Source organism: Cebus imitator, unplaced genomic scaffold (assembly GCF_001604975.1).
Source record: "Cebus imitator isolate Cc_AM_T3 unplaced genomic scaffold, Cebus_imitator-1.0 Scaffold445, whole genome shotgun sequence".
Taxonomy (NCBI): Eukaryota; Metazoa; Chordata; class Mammalia; order Primates; family Cebidae; genus Cebus; species Cebus imitator.
The window spans coordinates 1,171,246-1,186,878 of NW_016107760.1; the positions used below are offsets into that span (position 1 = coordinate 1,171,246).

At 40.2% G+C, this 15,633-nt stretch overlaps 2 protein-coding genes across 2 annotated transcripts in view; both read right to left on the reverse strand.

Moving 5' to 3' along the window:
* Positions 1 to 15,633, reverse strand: part of IL13RA1 (interleukin 13 receptor subunit alpha 1) — a 68,526-nt gene that overhangs the window by 12,118 nt on the left and 40,775 nt on the right. The window contains exons 7-10 of the mRNA XM_017511260.2: positions 15,319 to 15,369; positions 14,920 to 15,052; positions 8,050 to 8,146; positions 5,182 to 5,266 (exon numbers count right to left, since the gene is read on the reverse strand). Coding sequence (XP_017366749.1) covers positions 5,182 to 5,266; positions 8,050 to 8,146; positions 14,920 to 15,052; positions 15,319 to 15,369 — 366 coding nt within the window. The remainder of the gene's footprint in view (positions 1 to 5,181; positions 5,267 to 8,049; positions 8,147 to 14,919; positions 15,053 to 15,318; positions 15,370 to 15,633) is intronic.
* LOC108291073 (cell cycle control protein 50B) lies at positions 10,097 to 14,911 on the reverse strand. Its single transcript, XM_017511261.2, is given in 3 exon segments — positions 10,097 to 11,221; positions 11,223 to 11,615; positions 11,617 to 14,911. Coding segments are annotated over 3 exon segments (1,065 nt in total). The 5' UTR covers positions 12,057 to 14,911; the 3' UTR covers positions 10,097 to 10,989.

Sequence of the window (15,633 nt, forward strand, 5' to 3'; positions counted from 1 at the left end):
AAAAAAAAAAAAAAAAAAAAAAAAAAAAAAAAAAAAAAAAAAAAAAAAAAAAAAAAAAAAAAGATATACACTGAAGTAAAAAATAACCATCAGCAGTATTGGGGTGTTATTTCCATGTTTAAAAAGCTGCTTTCTGATCAGGAATGAAAAAATGGCACAATGCTGAAAAGAAGATTTGGTTTCCAAGAAGCAGGGGGAGAATAGATCTTTTTTATGGATAAAAGAAATGCAGATAGAGAGAAAAAGCAATTCCCTCTGCAACTCCCCTTACCTCCCCTCAATATGGCCAGCAGCCCAATTGGTTACAAGGAAAAGGCAAATAGCAAAGCAACAGAAAGAAATGCTGTTGGCCAAAACGTTACTACAGTAATGAACAAAATATCAGCAAAACACTAGTAACTTTAAGGAAAACTATACTGAAGATTTAATTTATTTATGGCCATAACTAAAGAAATTTGTATAAGAACAACTATCAATGGTGCAGTGTGGAAGAAGAGACTGTTTTAAAAAGGACAAGGATTATTTCTTTGGATTGGAAGTTGGTAACTTTGGGCTATATGGCTTCTAGTCCAGGTTTTGCAGTTACCTCTCTATGTGACTGACAGAGTTTGCATATATGCCCCTGGTAAATTTCATACTGAATTGTAATCTCCAACGTTGGAAGTGTGGCCTGGTGGGAAGTGTTTGGGTCACAGGGGCGGATCCCTCATGGCTTAGTGCTGTCCTCACAACAGTGAGTGAGTTCTCATGAGATCTGTTTGTTTAAAAGTATATGGCAAACCCCTACCCCTTCTTGTTCCCACTCTTTCCATGTAAGAAACCTGCTACCCCTTCACTTTCCACCAGGCCACACTTGGAAAGTCAAAGTTAAGCTTTGACTGTAAGCTTCCTGAGGTACTCAATAGAAGCAGATGCTGGCACCACACTTCCTGTGAAGCCTGCAGAATCATGAGCCAATTAAACCTCTTTTCTTTAAAACTTACCCAGTTTCAGTTATGCCTTTATAGCAATAACAGCAATACAAGATTGGCCTAACACAGTGATAGTCCTTGAGAAACTTCTCTGTGGCTCCTAATGTCCCTATCTCTAAAGAGAGGGAGATGAGGCCAGGCATGGTCTCAGGCTCAGGCCTGTAATCCCAGCACTTTGGGAGGCCAAGGCAGGTGGATCACCTGAGGTCAGGAGTTCAAGACCAGCCTGGCAAATGTGGTGAAACCCCATCTCTATTAAAAATACAAAAATTAGCTGGGTGTGATTGTGGGCACCTGTTTTCCCAGCTACTTGGGAGGCCGAGGCAGAAGAATCACTGGAACCCAGGAGGTGGAGGCTGCAATGGCATCATTGCACTCCAGCCTGGGCAACAGGAACAAAAACTCCATCTCAAAAGAGAGAGAGAGAGCGAGAGAGAGAGAGGGAAGTGAGAATCTTGAACATTTATAATTAAAGGGAAATAATTAAACATGTCAATATCCACCTCATTAGATGACCTCTAGGGCTATATTCATTCAATAATTCAATGATTCTAGATGTAAAAGAATATGCAGCATATGCAGTCCAATTTGTGAGAATTGATGCCATGTGAAGAAAGCAAGAGTTTTTCATTTGGTTAAAAGCAGACATAAAAATTTGTTCTCTTACCCTTCCCCATCTCTGGAATTTTTATTATACTTTCAGTTTTAAAGAACTGATTTTGTTTAATGGTCTGCAATGGACAAAACAAAAATACCTTGTGCTTTTAATGATCCATATTGTCAGTATATCTGCGTCACCAAATTACAGAATTATCTGACTCATCGGGACAAAAACAACATATTATCCTCTAGACAGCAAATTGAAAAAAGCAATTTTCTCATCTCTGAGAAAGATAATTGATCTGATTTTGCTGTCAATGTTACCATCATTCACGCTATTACTCAGACTTGAAAACTTGAAATTATTTTTTATTCTCCCTACCTCTCATCACCCACACAGACTCACCAAGTCATAATGAGTTGATTTCCTTTAATAATGTCTCTTACGTCAATCTCCTCTGCTCCCACCTAAGTTCAAGTCCCTATTATCTCTCAGACCTGGTTGATTACAATATTCTCTTTTCCCTGTAATGACTTGTACAGATTTTCTTTTATTATAAAAGTAGTACATGCCCAGTATAGGCAATTTGAAAATTTCAGAGAGGTAGACAGAGAATAATATCAGTTACCCACAATCCCTTTGCCTAGAAATAATAATTCATTTGGACCCATTTCCTTCCCCTCACTCTATGTATATATTAATGCATTTTCAACAAAAATTATGATTATAATATACTACACGTTTATGGTCTGTTTCTTATTCTTGTATCTTGAGTATTTTGTTATAACATTAAATGCTTTGAAAACCTAATTTTTATTTATTTAAACTAACTCTTGATTGTTGATGTTTCATTGGTTTCAAATTTTTCATGTTAAAAGCAAATGCTGCATTAACCACTCTTGTGCCATTGTTGAATTATTTCCTCAAAATTGTTTCCCAAAAGTATAATCATAGACTTAAAGATTCTTGTTACATTTTACCAGGTTGCCTTCCAGAAAGGATATATGTCATTTTACAGGCCCACAAGCAGTGCACAAAAAGTGCCATTAATATACACAAGACATGACAATATCTTCCCATTTAAAGCTATTTATAATATGACCACAAATCTTTTCTCAGAAATCCCCTATCCCAACCCTCTACTTCTGTCATACAGACATCCTAGAAGATGGTGAGGTTCTTCAGGACAAGCATCCTATCTTACAAGAGGCAATGCAGCATAGCAGAAAGAATAAGAGAAGTCTGGCATAGGACAGCCCTGGGTCAAATTCTACCTTTCCACCACGAGCTGTGTGACTGCAGCTAAATTGCTTAACCTCATGGGGGCTCCATTTCCTCATCTGTAAAATAATACTAAGAACATCATCTCCATAGGTTGGTTATGTGGATTCAATAAGGTAATATAGGCAAAGCACTTAATTCATTGTCTGGCACATAGCAGATTTTCAATAATGGTTAAAGTTGTTAGAGTCCTTGTACAATTCCCAGCCTCCAGCATCTATCACAGCTGGTGAAATGAAGGAAGAGACGGGGGTAAATATCTTTATCAGTGATTTTCAAAGTGTGACCCATAGCCTCTCTTAGCAGGACAGAGATAATCTATGGGCTCCTGTTAAATATGCAGAGTCCTAGAACTCATCCCTGACCTGCCAAATCAGGGTTTCTGGAGAGAAGGCTCAGAAATCTGTATTTCTTATAAGCACTCCAGTTGATTGTGACTCAACTAAAGTTGGAGAACCATAGTTATCATACTCACTCCAGATACAACATACAATTTCCTCATCAGGTATCTAACTTCTGGCTCTACATGCCCTGACTCCCAGGGTCTGGTAGAGTTATCTAATATCTGTGAAGATGACCTGGTGAAAAAGTGATCCAAATGAATCCTCCTCTGATAGCATATCTGCCTCTCTGCCTTCCCTCCCTAACCAAATACCATCACTGCTATTGAGAATCACCCGTTATTACAATAATTATTTGGGGATTAGAGAGAAAAATAAATTATTATCAATAATAACGTTAATCACTAACGCTTATTAAGCACTTACAATGTGCCACGTATGCTAAGCAGTTTCCATTCAATTAATTGTTGGGTATTAAATTAATTTAATCCACATAACCCTATGAGGCAGGTGCTATTGTTACCTCCATTTTACTAATGAAAAAATTGAGTCACAGAGAAACTAAGGAAATTATCCAAGGTCAAAAAGATGGTAAATGACACAGCAGAGATATGAATCCAGACAATCTGACTCCAGAAATCAGGCTATTATCTACTATGCAGTACTACTTCCCTAAATTAACTGCCTTATGCCTGTTATTATTCCTTTAAGATATACACAAGGATAATAATATTTATTTCATTTAGTGTCTTTATTATTTCGGTAGGGTGGATGTATTATCATAGAAACCTCAAACCCTTTTATTCCCATAATGTCTTAGGTTTTTCTAGCCACAAATTCTAGCATGAGAGTCTGCAGGAAACCAACTGTGTAGGGTAGGGCTGCTCCGCTTCTATGTCTTGGAGTCCAGCTTTCCAAGAAACAACATGAACACAATGCATTTCAATTGCTTACTGTATGTTTCTATTTCTCCACATCAAGTTTTCTAAATTATCCAAGAGTCAGAAGGCCTGCCCATTAGGCTAGCTTCATAAAGGACGCCCCTCCCCTGCATGTTTTGATAAAATATATCCACTAACCCAGAGAGCAAATGGAGCCCAGTCATATGAGATAAGCAAAGTATTCTGAAGACTTCTTAACTGGCATGCTTGGACTGATTTTAAATCAGATCTTCTTCAAAATTTTTAAAAATAAATTCTACTTTATAAGAACTAATTTCAAAATGAAATTCTGATACATGCTACATGAATGAACCTTTAAAACATTATGATAAATAAAATAAGCCAGACACAAAATGACAAATCAAATCATATATATGATTTCATATATATGAAGTACCTAGAATATTCAATTCATAGAGACAGAAAGTAGAATAGAGGCTACCAGGGGTGGAGGAATAAATGAGGGGATGGGGAATTATTGTTCAACAGGCACAGTTTCTATTTGGGATGATGAAAAAGTTCTGGAAAGAGATAGTGGTGATGGTTACATGACTTATATTTAATGACACTGAACTGTATACTCTTTTTTTTTTTTTTTAATAGAATCTTGCTCTGTCACCCAGGTCAGAATGCAGTGGCATGACCATGGCTCACTGCAACCTCAAACTCCTGGGCTCAAGGGATCCTCCCCCACCTCAATCTCTTGTGTAGCTGGGACTACAGGTACATGCCACTGCACCCAGCTAATTTTTATATATTTTGTAGAAACAGGGTCTTGCAAAATATATATATATATTAGCTGAGTGCAGTAGTCTCATGTCCAGGCTGATCTCAAACTGCTAGGCTCAAGTGATCTTCCTGCCTCAGCCTCCCAAAGTGTTGGGATTACAGGTGTGAGCCATCACCCCCAGCCTGAACTGTATATTTAAAAATGCTTAAAATGGTAAATCTTATGTTATGGATACTTTACCACAATTTTTAAAAATCTCATAGCTTTCAAAAAAAAAAAAAAAAACAATTTCAAGCCCCACAAAATCTGTTCTTACCAGAGTATCATCATTCTGGTCTCCAAACATTTCTTTAAAAATCTTGCCAGGATCAGGAATTGGAGGGAATATAATGATCTTGAGCCTTAAGAAAACAGAGATATTTTGATTCAAACCTTCCAGTCCAAAGGAGTGTCCCACATAAATACCATATTATTTAATATTTAATAAATATTAAAAGAGGGCATGGACAAAAGACATGGTATACAAGTCATCTTTATTGACAAGGCAGTTGTAAAGAAATTTCTAAAATGGTGTACACGAAAATCAATATTCTAAGGCATTCAGTTCCATTCTTGCCCATAGGTGGAGCACAGGGACCATCAGGATAAGTGAATCACTTACACCCTATCATCTAAATGATAATGCTGCTCTACTTTTAATAGACCAGATGGGCGCTTGTTGTGTATAATTTTGAAAAAAAAAAATCTTCTGAGAACATAATACGTTCCTCTTTTTCTTTTTCTTCTTATATATCTCCATTTTTCAATCTTACAGCATCCTTTGGTGGGCTTGCCTCCATCTCCCAGGGTGTGTCCATGGATGTGCCCCAGGATTGTCTTTTGTCTTCTTGTCTCACTCACTCACTTTATGAACATTCCCTTCAGTCTTAGGGCTTTAAATCCATTCACATGCGGAGGATTCCCAAAATTAGATCTCCAGCCCAGACCTCTCTCTTCAACTCCAGATTCATGCACTCAATCACTTATTTCACATCTTTATTTGGATATCAAATGAGCATATCAAACTTAACATATGCAAAACTGAAGTCCTTATCTTTCCCTCAAACCCAGCTTTCCTCACAGTCTTCTCTGTCCCAGTAAATAGCAGCAGTATTCACTCAGTTGCTCAAGCCAAAAATCTAAGAGTTATCTTTGAATCCTCAATTACCCTTACACCTCCACAGACAGACAGCTATCAGCAAGTCTTACAAATTCTACTCTCAAAACATATACTATTTCTCACCACTTCTTGCTATCTCCATTGCTAACCCCCAGTGCAGGTTATCCTCATCTTTCTGCCAAAACACTGCAATGCCTCCAAACTAGTTCATCTGCCTCCACTTTTGCCCAAGTCAGTTCTTAACTCAGCAACTACAATGGTCTTTTATGACAGTAACTCAGATCATGTACCTACTCTGCTCAGAACTCTCAATGCTCCTCATCATGCTTAGAATAAAATCTCAGGTCCTTGCCATGCCCTGCATGATCTGGTTGGTCAACCTCTCTGTCCTCACCTGCTGCCGCTTTCCACCTTGCACTCTCCACTCCAGCCAAACAAACCAAGTGTATTTCAGCTTTGGGGCCTTTGTATTTGCTGTTCCCTTGGCCTAGAATGCTCTTTCCTCAAATATTTGAATGACTCACTTCTTTACTTTATTGGGAGTCTCTCCTGAAATGTCACTTTCCCAGAGAGGAGTCCTCTGGCCATCCCATGTAAAATGAACCTCCTATCACTTCCTAGCCACACCCTGCTACTGCCAATTAGATTTCTCACTATGTGAAATCATAGTATTTATTATTTATTTTGTGTGTGTGGGTGTGTGTGCATGTTGTGTATCTTTCCCTCTAGAATGTAGATGGGGACTTTGTCCTGTTCACTGCTGTAACTTTAGCACCTTAGAACAGTGCCTGCTTCACAAATAGGCACTATATATATATAATAATGTTCAATATATATAAAATAAATGTTAAAATAGTGATAACATATTGGTTCTAGATTCAGCTTAATAACGTTATTCCAACCTTAGTTATTTACTGCAAGAGCAAATAACAGTCCCTATATGGAAACAGAGAAAATAAAATATTCTCAACGAATGACTACTATCCATTCATGACAACTTGGTGAAGTTCTCTTTCCCACAATATTAAGTAGTAGACTGCTTTGCATTAATACCAGACAAGTCTTTTTTTTTTTTCTGAGACAGAGTCTTGCTCTGTTGCCAGGCTGGAATGCAATGGCATGATCTCGGCTCACTGCAACCTCTAACTCCCAGGTCAAGCGATTCTCCTGCCTCAGCCTTCTGAGTAGCTGGGACTACAGGTGCATGCCACCATACCCAGTTAATTTTTGTATTTTTAGTAGAAACAAGGTTTCATCATGTTGGCTAGGATGGTCTCAATCTCTTGATCCACCTGCCTTGGCCTCCTAAAATGCTGGGATTACAGCCATGAGCCACTGCACCCAGCCCAGACAGTCATTTTTATTAGTAATTGTTTCCATTTCTAAAACTTCTTTCAACAACTAATGACTAACTTGATAGATTAGGATTTTCAAAGAGTAAAGTGAACCTAGGGCCTATTCAACAATCCTAAACACATGTAAAGGGAACAGTGCTTCAGCAGGGAGCCCTGGAAAACAAATTCAACATGTTTTTCATTAGAAAGTGGGCATGGTGGCCAGGCGAAGTGGCTCATGCCTGTAATCCCAGAACTTTGGGAGGCCAAGACGGGTGGATCACTTGAGGACAGGAGTTTGAGACCAGCCTGGCCAACATGGTGAAACTCCGTCTACTAAAAATACAAAAGATTAGCCAGGTGTGGTGGTGGGCACCTGTAACCCCAGCTACTCAGGAGGCTGAGGCACAGGAATTACTTGAACCCAGGAGGCAGAGGCTGCAGTGAACTGAGACGATGCCACTGCACTCCAGTCTGAGTGACAGAGTGAAACTCTGTCTCAGGAAAAAAAAGAAAGAAAGAAAGAAAGTGGGCATAGTAATACTTCCTTGTCATGTCATACTCCCAAAAGCCACTTAAAGTCAACATGCTTCTAATACACTGAGCAAACATAAAACACAAGCACTAACAGTAATAACCATAGCAAACAGGCTAGCAGTAACTATAAAGCCTGCCTGGGCAGCTACCTTACCTCTTTAGGTAAACCAGCAGTACTATGATTGCACCTGCAACGATGACTGGAACGATGAGTAACATGGTTATGTAGAGGGTGGAATTGCGCTTCTTACCTGGAGAATGAAAGGCAAACAGAAAGACTTGAGAAACAAAATGCTTTTAGTAATAGACCTAGCAGCAATTCTGTTAGCTAGTAAGATCACAAATATTTCTGCTCCCTCCCCTAACCTATTTTCCAAAACTCTTCAATTATCTTCTGTTATCTTAACAGTTAAAAAAAAACAAAAAGTCCTCCTCTGGTACCTGAACTTCCCTGGGTGAGCAAACACCTTAAAGATCACCTGAAATCAGGACATTTTTTAAAAGACAAACATAAGCTTTATTCTCCTTCGAAAACCCAGAGAATAGGGCCAGGAACCATATTCATTAATTTAATCAGAATCAGAGTCCCTTAACTTTCATGGTCTCATTTAACCTTTTTTTTTGAGACAGAGTCTCACTCTGTCACCCAGGCTGGAGTGCAATAGCATGATCTCGGCTCACTGAAACCTCCGCCTCCAGGATTCAAGTGATTCTCCTGCTTCAGATTCTTGGGTAGCTGGGGCTACAGGTGCACACCACCACACCCGGCTAATTTTTGTATTTTTAGCAGAGATGGAGTTTCACCATGTTGGCCAGCTGGTCTCAAGCTCTGACCTCAAGTGATCTGCCCACCTTGGCCTCCCAAAGTGCTGGGATTACAGGCATGAGCCAGTGGGCCGAACCTCATTTAAAATTTTATAGAAATAAACTGACCATTCTAAAAATGACAAAATACATGTTATTCTCAACTACATAGTAAAAAGATGTAGTAAACTCTCTTATTCAAAATAGAGGAAGGCTGGGCTAGTGAGCTGTTCAAACATTCATAACAAATAAAAATTACTCTATGTACACATAATAATCATGTTTTCATAGCCTAAAATCACCATACAAACTCTGATAATAAAATTGTGTCATGTTCAGAAGCTGGGAAGCCAACACATTGGAATTATTTTGGTATATGTAACAATGGATAGAATCTCTCAAATCATGATTGTCCCAGAAGCTCTGAGACAGATGTCAGCGACATGCACATTGTTCATTGTTCAGTAACTATATTCAAAAAACTAGAATGTGAACTATTCAATACAATATTTCTTAACTGATTAAAAAACACTTCAAGATTTTACAGTGCTTTAAACGAATAAGTAGCAACGAATGAGTAGTAAACAGACAGCAGGCACTGAGAAATTCTGTATGACAGATAGCAAATAACTGCTTTTAGCATATAAACTGGTAACATATCACAAAGTGTTTTTTTTTTAAGTTCTTTTAAGCTATTTTGCCATGAAAGAAAGGTTTCTTAAGTAAAACTGTTGCTTCTTAGAATAACTTTAAACATATTGATTAATGTTAGTCAATCAATAAAATCAATGGAATGATTTTAGCTAAGACTTTTAACATTATCTCAAAGATTCAAATAATCTTAAGATTCTAGTTTACATATAAGACTATATATGCCTTAGTACTGATTCAAATATGATTACTACAAACAAACATATCTCATTGTCAAACATAAAAAAACAATTTTCCAGATCCAAGAGAAAAGGTATGAATGAAGCCCTTTGTAAGTGTGCACACACATGCATGCACACACACACAAATTAAATGACAAAGAAGACTGGGCCAGGAGACATAGATGTTACTTTAGGGAAATTACTTTCCCTCAAAGATCCCTTCCAGCTATCTGATTCTACAGTCAAAGCATTCCCTCTGAACTGTACAAACTGGCCTCACATTTTCACGTTTCTACACAGTACCTGGTAAAGTTTGCCTGTTTGCTTTTATATGAAAATATAAAAAGAATTGACACAAACCCTGTCCTACAAATCTGTACGCCAATTAGTTTTCCAGAGATGGTGATTTTTAAATTTTATTTTATTTATTATATTTTATTTTGGGGGGACAGTCTTACTCTGTCACCCAGGCTGGGTGTAGTACAGTGGCACCATCTCAGCTCACTGCCCCTTTCACTTCCTGGGTTCAATTGATTCTTCTGCCTCAGCCTCCCGGGGAGCTGGGATTACAGGCATAAGCCACCGTGCCCAGCTCAGAGATAATGATTTAAAAAAATTCCACAAGTCATTAATAGCTGACTATATTTAAGGTAGCGTGCCAGACCAAACCTGCAACATTATGGTGTCACTGTCTCTGGGAACAAATTACTACCTGAAAAACTGGACTCAGGTGACTGGTTCAGGTCCAACCTGGTTCAGGGCAGTGATTTCCAAATTTGAGGGAATATGGAGATCTCCAGAGGAGTTTGTTAAAACAGGTTCAAGCATCTCACCTCAGCATTACTGTGTCAGAATCTCTGGGGTTGATGCCTCCTAATCTACCTGCATATTTAACAAATATGCTCTCCCACACCCCTCCATGCCTCTTTGGGTAATTTGTGGGCCTCACTCTCCATCCCAACCCACCCTCCCCACAAAGAAAAGAAAACCACTGTACTGTAGTGGCAAAAGCTCTAGCCTCAGCGTCAGGAACCACTTGCCAGCTGCCTGATCTTGACTGAGTTATTTCACATTGCTAGGTCTCTCAATCTCTTCCTCTGATAGGGGTTGAAAATGAGTCTCTACAGGGATCCCTTCCACTCTCAGACTTGAAGAACCTAACATGGCAAGTCAGTATCACGGAGGAGGTGGGGAGAGTTTGCAAGAATGTTTCACTCTGCAGTCAACCCTCCACCACCAGGCAAGAGACTCTAGCAGCCCCCAAGAGCGAGGGTGTTATTCCCTTCTCTGGCCCCCTCCTTCACAAAGGGAGGAAAAGCCAGGAGAGACTAGAATAGGATGAGGGGCAAGGGGGAGAGGCTGAAAGAAGCTCGTTAGAATTTTAGCAAGCAGCAGGAAGGGTCGTAGGAAAGCTGGAATCACCCCTCCTCCTCATCGTCATCATCTTTCTGGTCCTGGTAGTGAATGTAGATGACCAGCATGCTAAAGCCGGTAAGGATGCAGAAGAAGCTGACGACCAGGTAGGCGATGCCCAGGAAGGAATTCTTGCCACCCATCCACAAGATGCTGCTGAAGATGCGGAGCTTGTGGCTGCCGAATGCACACACAGGATAGTTGTAGGCATTGTTGATGCCGTAGGCACCCCGAGGTCGAGTAGCTGCCCTAACAGATGTGCACATACAGCTCACAGAATGTGGGCAGCGCTGTCATGAGCATCCACACCATGAAGTCCTGGTTGATGAAGCCGGTGTTGTTGGGGATGGGGCTGAACTTATCGTAGACCGGCCAGCACCAGTTGAGCGGGGGTGCCGTGCCATGCGAGGCCAGTACCAGGCTGCAGTTGACCAGCAGTGGGTTGTGGAACTTGAGGGGGTAGTCAGTCTACTGGGCGATGCTGGTGCAGTGTGGTAGCTCTGGTGCAGTGCAGTAGCGCGGCATCTCCACATAGGGCCCGCAGGGCTGGCGCTGGTACCACAGCGAGAAGGAGTCATTGAAAAGGCTGTTGGTGATGGCACTGCAGGTTGCGCGATGGGCAGGTGGCCTAGGGGATGTGCCCGTTGACCGGGTGGTGCAGCGTGCTGGGCAGCCCGCTCAGCTGTGCATCATGGCAGCATACTCCGTACCACCTGTTGTTCTGGTAGAAGTTGTTCAGCACGTAGTAGGGGTACATGGGGCCCTGGAAGAGCTCAGACAGTGAGAAGTACCAAGCACATGAGCAGATAGGCAGTGGTGCGCAGCCCTGGCAGGCCGTGGCACACACGGAGCAGTTCCTGGTGCTCAGGTCGCCAGTGTAGTCGTACTCCAGCTCCTTGATGCTGCTGGAGGAGTAATAGAGGTCCAGACCGATGAAGGCCAGGCCCACATAGAAGAAGAGCTGTAGCGTGATGCTGGCCAACAGCAGTGGTTGCCAGGTGGGGAAGAGCTGCCACGTGAATGTGGTGCTGTTGAGCTGGTGGGCGCCCCAGGTGGTGGTGCTCCAGGTCATGGCGGCCGCATGGGCTGACAGAGGGAAGACCAGCCATGGAGCGCCTCCCCCTGTGTACTGGGCCAGCCCAGAGGATGCTCATGGGGCTGGTTTTTCCCGCCAGCTCAGGTAAATCAGGAGATGTTAACTAGTTTTAGACACTATTAACAACGATGCTATATTAAATATGTCATCTCATTAACAGTGACTACATTTTCTTACTGGTTACTTATCACTACTAAAATACCTAAAATAATCCTAACAACTATTATTCTTAAGTAAGCACCTACTATATGTCTGATATGTAACATGGTTTTGCATGCTTATCTCATATATATGCTATAATGACAGCATTATCTCCCATTTAAGCAGATGAAAAAGATAAAGCTCAGAGACCTTTAGTAAGTAATCCAGAAGGATTTAGTAAATAATGGCATCAGGACTCAAATTCCAGTTCCATTGTCCAGTTTCAAAGCCTGCCTTGCTATATCTAACACATAGACTATCACTTGCCTATATACACATTCATTTTTCCCACTAAGTCATGAACATCTAGAAAGCATCATCAAGGCCTGGCACCATTGTTTTAGGCAGTCACTAAGATTACTCCACATGATTCCTGACTCCTGATATTCATACCCTGGTGCAATCCCCTCTCCTTGAGCATGGGCTATATACTAATTGACTCACTTCTAAATAATAGAACAGCAGCAGTAATGAGATGTCATTTCTAAGGTTAGGTTATAAAAGACCATGTTTCCCATATTGAGTGTTCTCTCACACTCTATTTCTTGCTTGGATTACTCACTTGGGAAAGCTGGTTTCCATATCAGGAAGTAGCCCTGTGGGGAGGTCCAAGTGGCAAGGAACTAAAGGAAGCCTCTGTATTCATTTCCTAGGGCTGTCTCACAAATTAACACAAACTAGATGGCTTTAAACAACAGAAATGTATCATCTTAGAGTTTTGGAGGCTAGAAGTCCAAAGTGAATGTGTCAGCAGGGCTATGCTCCCTCTGAGGGCTCTAGAGAAGAATCCCTCCTTGCTTCTTCCCTAGCTTCTGGTAGCTCCTAGGAATCATTGGTGTTCCTTGGTTGTAGCTGCATTCCTGCAGTCTCTGCCTCCATCATCACATGGCTTTCTTCCCTGTGTATCTGTGTGTCTCTGTGCTCTGTGTGACTTTTCTTTTTTATAAGGATACTAGTCATTAGATTAGGAATTTACTTTAATCCAGCATGGCCTCATCCTCACTTGATTATATCTGCAAAAATCCTATTTCCAAATAAGGTTACATTTACAGGTACCAGGAGTTGGCACCTATGAACATATCTTTTTGTGAGATACAATTCAACCTGCTATAGCCTCCATCAACCAGTGAGGTAATGAGGCTTTCCAACAACTACAAGAGTGAACTTGGAAGTGGATTCTCTGTCCCCAATCAAGCCTTCAAACAGATTTCAGTTCTCATTGCAGCTTGACTGCAACCTCATGAGACCTCCAGCTAAGCTGTGGTTAGAGTCCTGACCCACAGAAACTGTGAGATGGTAAATGTATGTTGGTTTAAGCCATTAAACTTTGGAGTAATTTGTTATGCAACAATAAATAAATGAATGCAACCATGCCTGGCACATAACTTGTTGAACTTCCCAATTAATAGGGAATTGACTACCTCAACAACCTGTTTGACTTAGACAGCTGTTTAAAAAGTTCTTAAGTTGGTTCTGTGTTGTCCCTTGGAGAAACAAAAAGGAAAGCCTATTCCTTCTTGTACCTAACAATACCTCAAATGTTAGAAATCAGCAATCATGACTCCTCAAGGTTACTTTACCAATTGTTCCTTGCCAAGTTTTGAGATTCTTCAACATCCTGATTACCCTTTCAAGGATAGACTGCAGTCTGCCAATGTAACTCCTTTAATGTGGTGCTCAGAATGGAATACTGCACAATTCTGATGTGGCCACAGCTCTGTGTCAAACGTTCAATATTCCCTTCTGGGTGCTGCACTCATCATTCCTGTCTAAGACTGTATATGCCTTTTTGACACATTTAAGATTTCAATGTTGAGTCACATTGCACTTATAGTCAAATAAAGCCCCGTATCCCACCCCACCACACACACATCCATAAAGCACAGGTCTTTCCAGTCCTGTACTTGAGCCTGGCTTGCTCAGCCTTTTAATTAATAAATGAGTTTTTCAAACTTAGATACAGGTTTCTGTCTATTAAATGGCTCCACTCTTGTTTCTGCCAACCAGCATGTAGGACAGTCTCTAATACTATACAATGTGCAAATTTGATTATGCCTGCCTTCTTTTTTTTTTTCTTGAGACAGGGTCTCACTCTGTCACCCAGGCTGGAGGGCAGTGGCACAATCTTGGCTCACTGCAACCTCCACCTCCCAGGCTCAAGTGATCTTCCCATGTCAGCCTCTTGGGTAGTCCAGACCACAAGTGTGAACTACCACACCCGGTTGATTTTTGTATTTTTTGTAGGGATGGGGTTTCACCATGTTGCTCAGGTTAGTCTCGAACTCTTGGGCTCAAGCAATCCTCCTGCTTTAGTCTCTCAAAGTGCTGGGATTACAGGCGTGAGTCACTGTGTCCAGCCTATGCCTGCTTTCTATATTTTTTGTTCAGTTTGTTAATAAAATGGAAATGAGACACAGAAGATAAAACCATTTGGATTACAGTTTCCTAAAGAACTTTATACTGTAAATTAACTCTGTATGATTTGGAAGTGATTACAAAGAAAATAAATTTCAATTGTAAGTACTCTTTTCCTGACATCAAGAGAGCATGACAGTCCCTTTCCCCAGTCTATTTTCTGCTTCAGCTTAGGTTTTAAAGCATCAATGTTTTAAATTTAATAAAAATTCTGTTCTCTTACCTATGGTCATTTCTTGGCTCCAATTACTCCAGAGTTTGTCATCCTCATAGCAAAATTCATTTGTTTTGACTCTTATTCTGACTACATTCAAAGTATCAGGAAGAACACCAGGGACCATGAAGCAAGATGTATTCTTAGGTATAAAATAAAAAATATACAAGGAACATTACGTTTATTCTTTTTTCATTGCTGTTGAATCATAATATAATTATCTGCTAAATTCTGCCTATGATTAAGACTTGGACTGCAATTTCAATTATCTTTGACTCTTGAAAAAAATTGGCAATAACTCACAGAACAAAGCAGTTTGTTTTTCTCAAAGCAGCTCAGATTTATACTATGCTCCACCCCCAACTGCTCTAAGTCTAAGCCCAAATAGCTAATGTTGAATTTACCAACCTCCATATTTCTCTCAAATTCTGGATTCTGACATTTAGCTTCGTCCTTAACCTAGAAAAAAAAAAAAAAATAGAATGAGTTCTAAATGTTTAAGAACTCATTTTCTATCACTTAATCATTTCTAACAACATTTCCTTTTATCCCATTAAAAGATGACCAGGTACAGTGAAAAAGGTTGGCCTTTTTTAATAAGTGGTGCTGGGTCGATTATATATGCATATGAGAAAAAAATAATCTTGACCCCTACCTCATAGTATTCACAAAATCAGTTCCTAATATATTGCAGATTTAAATGTGTAAGATAAAATAAATACA